Source organism: Mytilus trossulus, chromosome 3 (assembly GCF_036588685.1).
Source record: "Mytilus trossulus isolate FHL-02 chromosome 3, PNRI_Mtr1.1.1.hap1, whole genome shotgun sequence".
Lineage (NCBI taxonomy): Eukaryota > Metazoa > Mollusca > Bivalvia > Mytilida > Mytilidae > Mytilus > Mytilus trossulus.
This window is the reverse complement of record NC_086375.1, coordinates 84976259-84989014: the sequence shown is the minus strand read 5'-3', so window position 1 is coordinate 84989014 and position 12756 is coordinate 84976259. Positions and strand designations below refer to the sequence as shown.

Below are 12756 nucleotides of genomic sequence, written 5' to 3'. Positions count from 1 at the left end.
TAACGAATGCTGCTACGTCGAACTATAGGCAAACTTCGAATGACTTAATTTTCTCAAGCTACCCCCTTAAGTAATACTTAATCATGCTTTTCACGAAAATCATGAGGGCATATACCCGTAAAACCGGCAGTACGGGTATATGCCATCCAATCAAATAGAACGTAAACACACACCATGTGCTTGATATAAACACACACACGTGTTTATAGTAAACAATCACTTGACCGTTACAACGTCATGTGACTTAATATCTTTAATAAATATATTAATTGCAAGTGGGATATCTTTCCATCAGACACCAAATGTGTATGGCTCATATTTTAAACAACGGTTTTGTTACAATAAATTAGAATATCATGCAGCAAACTTCTTTAATATTGGCATAGTATTTCTCATCTTAAATTTTGGTTTCGATAGCTTCAATATAAAAAGAAGATGTGGTATGATTGCTAATGAGACAACTACCCACAAAAGACCAAAATGACACAAACATTAACAATTATAGGTCATCGTACGGCCTTCAACAATGGGCAAAGCCCATACCGCATATAATCAGCTATAAAAGGCCCCGATAAGACAATGTAAAACAATTCAGCCTTTTGTGATAATTATCAATTTTAAGACAAAACAAGATACCAAAAAAAAAACGGGGGAAAGGGGGGTGGGTAAAAGAAAAAGATGAACTTACAAATTGACGATCAACAGAAAAAAAAAAATACAGGCATCAATCCACAAGTACATTTGGTTGTATCTTTCGAAAAACGGTATTTCGTATTCTCAATTTTAAGGTAATATTGTACTTAAAATCGGAACTCACTATATGATCCGTGTAAACTTATCTAACCTTTAGGCACACTTAGTAGTAAAGGTTATCTTACCAATATTGTAAAAGAGGGACGAAAGATACAAACACATAGATCGAAAACAAACTGACAACGCCATGGCTAAAAAAGAAAAAAGACAAACAGACAAATAATAGTACACTACATAGAAAACTACATTTGTGATTATATCTATGAATGTACTCTACAATGGCACAAATATCAATTTTTTCATCCTCAAATTAAAACATAACTAAATTTGTATTCTTGTCAAACATTTTTGGGGGATTAATAAATACACATCCACGTTCATTTTCTATATAGAGATTTCTTTATCTACGTATTACATTATACTTATTTATTAAAAGGTTAATTCCCAACTATCATACTGTCTGTCGATACTTTAATTTTGGCATTGCACAAGGCATGTCTCTTCATTTTTAATATATGACTTTAAATTTCATTTTTGTTCTTGGATTTTGTGAAAATATATTTCCGAACTTCCGTACTGTATACCTTACAACAAAATTATTGTTGTTTACCTGCGTACATTATTTCTTTTGGCGTTAATGTGTCCAAGGTTATGGTTGTCTTCTGATATTGTTTTATTGATTTTGTAATAACATTAATATTGTGCCATATATAATTTGTTCGTTGTGTGTATGTTAACTTGTCTATGTTAATCTTTTGATTGTGTAGACCTTTAATTTTCCTATTGAATGATTTCGCACTAGTCATTCTTTGGAGCCCTTTATAGCTTGCTGTTTGGGGTGAGTCAATGTTCGATGTTGTAACTGTTTTACTCTTGGTTTTGTACCAGGGTCGTTTCTCTGTCATGTGTGTACTCAACCAAGGCTAACAATTGCTAGTGTTCATTTCATAAATTGGATATTCGGGTACTCTATACACCTAGATGATGGGTTTCAAACATGGGTAGGGTTTTGGTACGAGACGATATGTGCAAGGATGATAAGTTTGCCTTGTGACGTCCCTATTTAGTTTTTAAGGCTTTACTTAATATGAAACTTTTAATCAACTTATTTTGCATAGCAAGTGTTTTCTAAAATTCACGGCGTATCCCATGCTTATTAAATTACTTTGCTTGTAACAAATTCTTCACCTTTATTCTTTTTTCTTCCTGAAGCTACACTTTCTTCAGCAGCTATCATTACTTATACACTTGGTTTCTTATTTCGCAACACTGCTTACAATTCTTATTCAGAATTATACTTAATCTCACCTTAATTTCCACATATCGTATGACTTCTAAACTCAGAACAATCTAATCTGAGAAAACCTTGGTTTATATTCTAAAATGTAGACTCGTTTGAAAACAATAGACGGGTCCAAAACGACTTTTTTTCCTTTAACGTTTTACAACACCTTAGCATAACTGTTCGACTTTACAACTTTGTTCAAAATAAGCAAGAAACCGGTAAATTTACAAATGCTTTACATAATGAGAACACTCTTTTGCCGCATTTCCTGAAAGAAAAGGGTCGAATCATAGTCAATATTTGGCCCCGTAAATTTCAAAAATAGTAAAATTAACCAAGCCTTTCCAAATTTTGTTATATTATTATAGGACCTTATAATTCTTCACCTTTATTCTTTTTTCTTCAGCAAACATACGCGATTATTAATCTTCATTATAACTTTGATGGCTACTATATGCACCATCAGAAGCACAATGACATGTCATAACTAAGGAGTAAGCCGCCATCTTGACTTTCTTAAAAACTTAAATGTTCGATAAATGCAACAGAATTTAAAATGAACTAGCACCTACCTCAAAAACTACATTTTACTTAGATACTACCCGAATTTGAAGCGTACAAGTAACGAAATATTCTTCCGTCTGAAAGTTTTCAATCGTATAACGTCGTGTTTTAAATTCGTGACGTAAATTCGCCAAATCATTCGTGAAATTTCACGGAATTTTATTTAAATTGTATTTTTATACATTTTCAAAGCTTAAGTGCATTTCTTTTATTTCTTTTTTTTTTTTGGTAATATATGCATTAAAATAGAAACAACTGTTATGCATTTGTTTTATAATCTCAACCTGCTGAAAATCCCAGTATCCCTGCAAGAATATGTATCGCGCATGAATAGATTACAAAAGTAGTTTCGGAAACATGGTTTATCGAGGTGTAAACCAAGAGAAAAATTCTACTTAACCAATCCAATTCAAGTATTTATAGATATGTAAATGATATAAGAATCATTGATAAATGAACAAATGAATATAATCTAGGCTTAAGTGCAGATAAGTCACTTGTAAGTCACTCTTATGTCAGAAATATATATGAGCTTACATTACAATTATATGCAAAATTTGTTGACAAATTGAATATGAGCAGCAGTCTATTCAAAATGATAAGTGACATAAATTCATATCAATTCAATATAAAAGACACTTGTATTTGTTTAATGTTTCCTTCAAGCTAAAAGTATTTGTGATTGTTAAAACACGTGTATTGTTCAAAACTTGTGCAGACTGTGACAGTCACTCAGATATGTGATTTTGCCTCTCAGCTATTGTATATACGAAAGTGAGGCTCGTCAACAATGGACGTTGTTTTCGTTTCTAAAGATATGATGATATAAAACATTGATAATGATGGCCAACAGATCGTAAATGATACTCAAAGTAGGTGAAACTGCAACACTCGTCTCCCATGTCCAATGTCTAGATACAAAAATAAACCAAACTTCAGATCTCATCGTTACAGTTCATCTAAAACTGACAGTGAAACATCCTATCCCAAAGCTAAACGTATGAACACGAAATCTTTGTCAAAACCGATATCACAAAAAGCTCACACTGACAACGAAATGCCGACCAACACGGATAAAAGTGGTAGTTCCAAAGACATGACATCCGAAAAACCAACAGATGATTTATATGCATTGATGATGACAATAAAACAAAACCAAGATTCCCTTCTGAATTCCTTAGAACAGAGAATGACAAACTTAGAGACTAGCTTTAAGCAACAAATACAAATTAATATGGGGAAAATCAGAGATGAAATGACATTAGAATTTGCAGAATTTGATAATAAATTAAAAGCGTTAGAAAATAAACTTAAACAACCTGCTAATAGTGTACAAATAACAACACCGGAGAACATTGTTCAACACAAATTGATTTTTAAAAACGTTAATTACACAGACGACGGTGATAGTACAGAAAGCCTCAAGGCTTATGTTGATCTCAGATGTTGATGGTCTACTGGGCAATTTAGATTTAAATTTCACCTCTTTAAATGTTCAACGCATCGGCAACCATAATAACGGTACTGACCAACAAAGACCAAAACCGTTAATTGTAACATTTCATAATGAGAAAGACCGTATCGATATATTAAAAAAGAAGCGTTTATTGAACACGAAGGACGACTACAAAAACATCTACATAGAGACTGATCGCACCCGCCAAGAAAGAATGCAAGAAGCAAATATACGGAGAATTGTCAAGAAGATACCTGACTTAGAATTCAAAGGTGGTAGAGTGGTACAGTCATCACATTAATATTTAAGCCAGTCTCATAGTCACGATGCTAAATTGTTAGTAGCTTTTTGGAACTGTAATGATTGGTATGTTACTAAAGAAACTGATGATAGTAGAACATTAAGGGAAAATATTCTAACATCTTTGAACTTTGACATAGTTGGTATTAGTGAAAGTCATTTACGAGATGAACAGACAATTGATTTGAACGGTTATAAATGGGAATAGGGAACAACAGAAAAACTATTTCAACAAATGCATGGCGTGGAAGTGGAGGAGTTGGTTTTCTTATCAAGAATAACATTTTTAATAATTTTGATGGAAACATTCTCGACAGAAACCGAGATGACATTTTATGGATCTATCTTCAATGTAAATATGATCAGGATGTTAAATTTTACTTTTGCGTGTGTTATCTTCAACCCGAACGTTCATGTAGGGGTAATATAGCACAATAATTTTATGACTCTTTGTTATCGCAGATATATTTATACAGCACTGGTGTTCCGATTTTCCTCTGTGGTGATTTTAACGGCCGTTCAGGATCACAACAAGACTTTGACGATACTCCAGACATGGTACCACCTAGACAACCTATTGATGAAACTAAAAATGCCGTTAGAGACTATCTACTCGACTTTTTGAGAGACGCTAAGTGTTGTATGTTAAATGGTAGAGGACAAACGAACAATGATAACTTCACATATGTATCGCCGCAAGGAAGGTCTGTTGTGGATTATATGATAGTACCATATGAAGAACTTACCAAAGTTTCAAATTTTGAGGTACAACTTGTATCTGATTTAGTGATTGATTATAATATTCAATTATCGTCGAACGTCCGACTACCAGATCACTCGATTCTTACATGTGTAATACATTTTTTCAGAATATGAGGAAATCAATAAGTTATCAGAAACAAGTCATCATAATGCTAATACGATATCGGGAAATACATTTAACCGTAAATATTATATATCAACGATTCCTCGTGATATATTCAATAGTGAAAGATGTGTACGACTCTTCAAAGTATAATCGATTCGATGCTACACATGAACAACATAGAAAATATACGAACGCCTGGTAAAAACTTTACATGATGAAATGGACGAATATATGGAGTACAAAGACTTTAATGAAAGTACAAACAAACGGAAACGTAACATTGGAAAACCGTATTGGAATGCCGAACTACAGCAACAACTGTTAGAAACAAACAACACCGAAAAAGAATTTTTAAAATTTAAAGGAGATAGGAGAATACGGAAACAACTCGAAAATAGCTATAAACTGAAAAGGAGAGAATTCGATAAGCGTTTAAGACAAGAAGAACGTAAATACACGGCTGAACGACTGAATAGAATAAAAACAATGAACACTTCACACCCTAAAGAATTTTGGCGGGAAATTAATAAACTTGGACCTGGAAAGGAAAACACTAAAATTGATTGTGTTGTCTTAAATGAGGGGGGTTATTCTAATGATTCAAATATTATCCTTGGAAGATGGAAAGAAGAGTATTCTAAACTTTTTTCGGGGAATTCAAATGAAGCGAATAGTGAATTGATAGACGAAATAGAAAAATTGAACTCAAGATATGAACAAGAACTGAGTAATATTGACATTGAAACTGGTAATGAAAATGAGCACACTGCAAATGATATTAATGACCAGATCTCCTTAGAAAAAACTAAACAAGCTCTTCGAAGTGTTAAACTTGGTAAAGCGGTAGGAATTGATAACCTTCCAAACGAAATTTTACGTAATGCTTATTTAACTAATGTATGACACGAACTGTACAATACATGTTTTTGTAACGGGATAGTTCCTGATGTATGGTGTCAAAATGTAATACAACCGCTTCTTAAAAAAGGGAAGGATTACCGAGACCCGCTGTCATATCGTTGCATTAGCCTTATGTCCACTGTTGCGAAAGTGTTGTCATATCTTGAATAAAAGACTTGTAAAGTACATCGAAGAAAACGACATTCTTAGTGAGGAACAGAATGGTTTTAGAAAATTACGTTCCTGTTTGGACCATATTTTCACCCTTTGTACAATTTTGCGAAACCGAAAAACTATGAATATGGACACTTATCTGTGCTTTATTGATTTTAGTAAAGCGTTTGACTCTGTAAACCACGCACTGCTATGGAACAAACTATTGTCAAATGGTATACATGGAACTTTCTACAGAACTATAAGAAATATGTACTGGAAGTTGCAAAGCGTTGTGCGATTATCAAGAAACACACTAACTGACTGGTTTTCTGTTGACGCCGGTGTCCGTCAAGGGGACAATTTAGCGCCCACACTTTTTGCGCTTTTCATAAACAGTCTTATCCCAGAAATCAATAACTTACACAAAGGAATTAACATAGGAGACTACATGGTAAGCTGTCTCTTGTATGCCGACGATTTAGTTATTTTGTCTGACAGTGCTGATGGACTACAATCGCAACTTGACTCTTTGCACAAATGGACAAAGGATCATTTAATGACAGTTAATTACGACAAATCTAAAGTTATGCACATTCGGAAAACTACTGTTAACCAGCGCGGTCATACTTTTTATGTTTGATGATAAAGCAGTGGAAATTACCTCAAAATATCTTGGCCTAGTCATTTGTGAACATACCGATTTTACAACGCATGAATTACTTACCGCAGGCAGCAGAGCTCTAGGATCATTAACTTCAAAATACTATAATATGGGAAACATGGAATATGATACTTATACTAAAATCTATGACAGTACAGTGTCGCCGATACTTGAATACGCATCTGCTGTATGGGGATTTAAGAAGTACAATCCGCTAGAAAGATTACAATACAGAGCCATACGGACATTTTTGGGAGTTGGCAAGCACCATCCTCTCCCGGCTATCACAGGAGATACAGGCTGGACTCCTATACACATGAAAACTCAATGTAACATGATAAAACTATGGTGTAAACTTTGTGAAATTCCTGAATATAGGCTGTGTCGCAAAACTTTTATGTGGGATTTCAACATTTCCAACAGATATAAAAGAACTTGGAGTAATGATGTAAAAACAATAATGACTAAATGTGGTCTACAAGATGTGTATTTCAATCAAAACTCAGAACGACGATTAACGGCTCATATCGTATCTTGTGTTAAGAACAAACTTGTTGAACTGCATCAACAGGAATGGCTAAAAGCACTGGAAGATAAGCCTAAACTACGAACATATAAAAACATTAAAGCTGACTACAATGTAGAGCCATACTTGAAAAAGTGTTTATCAAGACAACAACGATCAGTGATAGCCCGGATGCGAAGCAGAACTTTACATTTAGAGATCGAAAAGGGCAGATTTCGTAATGTGCCACTTGACCAACGCCTTTGTAAAATGTGCAAGTCTCAATCAATAGAGAACGAATACCATCTCTTGTTGTTTTGTGAACGCTATGAACAATTACGAACAACATTATTTAACGAAATCCGAGATAAATACAACATAGACTTAACTACGCTACCAGTGAACATCAAATTAAAACATTTATTTTGTAATTACAGCAAGCTTGTTTCTAACTTTATTTTGAACTGTTTTACCATCAGACAATCTGTGATCAACCGATAACGTGCCTTTCTATATAATTTGCTTGTAAATTTGAACTATATTTATTTATTTATTTTACTTTCAATAATGATACACAATGTACAGTGCATCATAAGCCTATTTGGCTGGCTGAAAATTACTTGTATATATGAATGTAATATTTGTTATAATTCAGGTTGCACTTTAATATTAAAATATTCTATTCTATATTCTATTCTATAGGATTGTTAAGACATTAGTGTAGGCTTATGTATTCTGTACGTTGCCATTGATCATTTCACATACTTTTCTAAAACTCAATTAGTTGCCACTTTTTATTGACGTGACACATTTTTACTTTAAGAAGAGATAATTACAGATAAAACCGATTGTCTGAGAAACCAAATACTTGTGAATTTACAGTTACAAACATCCCAATGATCCCAAGAGTATACCCCAACAACTACATCGCAAGCACTTGAACGTTTTAATATTTAACAAATTTCATGAAAAGCAGCATTTTTTGAGAGAATAATTCGCTAAACATATCATGTATTATAAATCAAATATAGTTTTGTTACATTGAATTGCTGTTTCTTGCATGTATGTCTCGGATCTCCTTTCAATAAGACATATTTTATTAGTAAAAATAATGTATTTATGTATATGCAAATTTCGAGTGTCTGAAATTTGATTTAAGCAAAATATGCAGAACAAAAACTCCTTAAATCTGTTACCACAAATATTGATAAATGGGGCCAAAACAAACTTATACAATAATCTTTAGAAATATATTATTTTTATTGATGTTTAAAAAAAATGTATTCTTTCCATAATGTTTAAGCTTCTTGTGGTGTTGTTTGTAATCCAGATAACATTTGTGTTCCTAGATTTTTAGCGAACTGTGCTCCAGCTTGGCCAGCAAGGGCAGTTCCGTGTTGTACAACATTTACTAAATGTGGCTGCATGTTTGTCAGGGTCTGGTCTGTAATAAAATAGACAGCGAATGTTAAATACCTTCGAATGTAATTGTTATAAAAACAAATTACTTTTGGGTGATGGAGTTGTGACATGAAGATGGGGGTTGTGAATATAAAGATCAGTAGTCGACCATTTGAACTTATATCAAATTGGAGAAGGGTGAAAAAAAATCGACTACCAGTATTCCTTTGTGAATGCTTATGTGATATTATGTCGTTACAACTAAGCATTGATTGGTCTAGTTCATGGCCATTCAGTCCAACTATTTGTTTTAAGTTTTACAGTTTTTTCTTATGTTGTGTTGTAACACCCCTGTTCCATGTTCGGAGAGGGTTGAGCGCATACAAACATGTTTGACCATTTAATATTCTGTATTTGTCTGTCCCAAGCCTGCAAATGTTGTAATGTATTCGTTTTAATTCTATAGCTAGTCACCACTTCAGTTTAATCATGTATATCTATTATATAGTCATTTTATAAATTGACTGTTTGCAAAACTATGTACTATTCTTGATAATAATGATGTTTTTGTCCCAGGTTGATAACCCTGGCTTCACAACTTTTTGGAACTTTTGGTCCTCAGCGATCTTCAACTTTGTAGTTAATATGGCTTTCAAACTTTTTACATCTGAACATAGCTTTGTGTGGACGTTGAGCACGTCTGGTGTATATGAATATTTTGTAACCTGTTACCTTTTGATGGCTAGTATTCGTTTGTTTCTCTGTCCTATATTTTCTCCCATTTATCTGTTTATTTATTGTAACCCTGTTGTGTAATGTTGTCATTTTAATGTTATTATTAACAGCAGATTTGTTTATACTAATATCTGCATTCGATCTTCCTCGTCCTTTTGTGTAAAGTTATCATCGGGTTTTATCTGTCATTAGTACCACGATGGTGAAACTACTGGGAAGTACCTTTCATTGCGGAACGAGCACTTCAGATCAGCTAGTTTTATGTCAATTTTTGTATAAAGTTCCTTTAATATTACTTACGTAGAATATCTTTTACAGCATCTTTCAAGGCAGCAAGTGCATTTTGTCCGTGTTGTAATAAAGCTGCTCCGGATGTTTTCAAAGCGTCAACGTGAGGTTGGACTGCTGGTCCGACATCTGTTCCTGTTTGTTTAACAACATTTCCGAGACCATTGACAAGCTGAATTTGAAGGAATATTGACATAATTGTAATCGAAAATTTAAACTGCAGGTTAATTTGAATTAGATTGAACTACCCTCTCATGACGCAATACTTGAAATCGTTCGACATTACTATATAAATAATGTATTAGATTTACTCAGAAATGATTTTTAAAAGTGTGAGGTCAAAGAGTATTTTAAATAATGCCCAACTTAAAGTTTTTACAGGGTTTTCAACTTCTGTAAATCGTCTATTTGAAAATGAATCATGAATCTTAACTATAAAAAGAATGTATGTTTATTTTCGGTATTGTATCGCTGCTTTGAAGACCTATTAGTGGCCATGCATCGTTGATTGTTCTTTGGTCCGGTTATTGTCTCTTTGACATATTCCCAATTTCCATTCTCAATTTTATTATTTGAAGCTATTTGTAATTCATCTGATTTATTATAGAAATAGTACTCACGTTTTTGGCTGCCTCAAGATGAGGTTGGAAGAATTGAGCTAGACCTTGTCCAACTTGTCCGAGTAAATCAGTTAAAGCTGATCTTTTGGTAAGATCAATAGATTTTCCAAAAGCTTGTTGAACTTCCTGGATCAATTCTTTCAATAATTTGTTGGAGGCTGTATTGTGAGAGTCTGAAAAAATATCATAGAAAGTCAAAAGCAAAAATGAAAGTTATTTTATTATCCACATCAATCTGTTATCATTCCAAGATGACGTGAGAACGTGATGCTCACGTATGATATTATTGTTTATTATTGTTTATTAATGTTTATTCAAGTGGGAATGTTTAAGTCTTTGGTTCTCATTGCACTTGTTCACATGTGATCTCGTCTACGAAGTATGTGATCTCGTCTGTGAAGTGTGTGATCTCGTCTTTACCAGTTGGTTTTTGGATGTTTGATATTTCGGTTCAGTGATCAACGTTTTGTTTTTTTGATTTTGCCATGTGATTATGGACTTTCCAAATTGATTTTCCTCTGAGTTCAGTATTTTTGTGATTTTACTTTTCACAGAGATAATTATGTTTGACAATCGAAAAGCCATGTGCCATATTCTTGAGACTTAACTTGTATTTTAAATATGGTTTTCAATAAAGTCCTCAATTAGACTTTAACTATCTCAGAATATATGGATTCCTTTATTCCGTCTTTAATGGTATTTGTATTAGTAGCTAATATAAGGATACATTGGGGTTAAATGAACAAAGTATATGTTTTGATTACAATATTGGTTCAAGTAAATCAGGAGGTTAATATAAATGTTCAAGTACTATATACTTACGGACGATTTCGTCAACAGCTTCTACCAATTGTGTTGGATCGGTACTATGAGAGAGAGCTCCTAGTTTTGTCAAAGTATCAACGGCACTGTTGAAGGTTGTTTGGTATTTTCCTAATTTGTTGGCAAGGATACTTTTCAACTCAGCCTCAAGAATTCTTGAATGAAAAGTATAGCGAGTTATAGAGAAAAAAAATGTATTGCAAGGGGTCAAATTTTGTTTGACGAAAAATAAATGAATAAAGTTTAAATCGAATAGAATTTTTAGAGTGTTCAATATGGATGCTTCATGTAGTCAGAAAGGTAAGATAATTTCATTTGTTAATTTTTTTCCTGTTAGTTATCCAACCGTTTCAAATACATATAAATACGATTGTCTGTGAAATAGATTTAGAAAGGTCTTGAGGTAAAAAATACTAGAGAATAATGGGCAAATTAAACAAACGATTTAAAGAAAATGAGATGCTAAATACAAATATATCAAAATATTGATTGATGGTTTGTTGCCTAACGTCCACTGGAAAATAATGCATGTTCAAGACGAAAAAGAGAATGACAATGCCAAATGAAATGAAGAAAGAATACGGTAAATAATATGATTTTTTTCTTATCCCGGTCATGTAATACCAAATCCTTTAAAAATTAACAAACAATTGTTTGCTCTATTGTATTGCTCAGGTTCAAGGTATACATGTCTCATAAAGATAACATTTTCTCTCTGCTTGTCTCATAAACTATGTATTGATGAAACTATTCCTTGGTGTGTTTAACAGAACTTACTGTGCTTCTAGATTCCTCTTAGTAGGAGCATCGGTGACCTGAGTGTTTTGTAAAGCCTGCATTCCTCCTAACAATAGACCTAAAACAGCGTTGTTTTTGTTAACAGATACATTTCCAGTATTGAAGTTATTTACAAAAAATGTAAAAAGAAAAACAAATCTAGCTAATATATATATAATTTATATATTTATAATTTTTTTTATCAAATTGGGCATGACTTTTTTGTGGTCAGTTTCAGAACATTTCAAAATAAATTTTACGTTTATGAAAAATGTTAAATAACTTTGTAACATGTAACCAGTGTAACGAGTTTCGGATCACAATGCAATTTCGGTTGTGATGTTACTAAATACAAAACCATACAAAACTAGTAATGGCTCTTAATGTCAATAATTTGAAAATAAACATTAGGTAGAAATAATTCATTTGTACTTTTTAATAAATTCTTACTTTGTACAGTCTGGCCCAAAAGGCTCGTGCCTTGTTCCTTAAGTGTTCCCAAAAGTGAGTTTCCTACTTGTTTGGCCTGTTCACCAACTGTGTGGAAGGTTGAGGTAAACGCATCTCCAACTTTGTGGAAAGTTTCTTTCAAATCAGCTAACAGGAATCCCTGGCTTCCGACGGCCAATACCAATACAAGCAAACAAATTTTCATGGTGAAATCT

The 12756-nt window shown here is 33.1% G+C and overlaps 1 protein-coding gene across 1 annotated transcript; it reads right to left on the bottom strand.

Moving 5' to 3' along the window:
• Positions 1-8720: 8720 nt before the first annotated feature.
• Positions 8721-12756, bottom strand: LOC134709793 (uncharacterized). The gene is made up of 6 exons (XM_063569937.1): positions 12542-12756; positions 12092-12170; positions 11315-11469; positions 10493-10665; positions 9885-10044; positions 8721-8892 (listed from the first exon to the last, which is right to left on the bottom strand). Exons 1-6 carry the CDS (start codon positions 12744-12746, stop codon positions 8747-8749), a joined length of 918 nt encoding a protein of 305 aa, XP_063426007.1. The 5' UTR covers positions 12747-12756; the 3' UTR covers positions 8721-8746.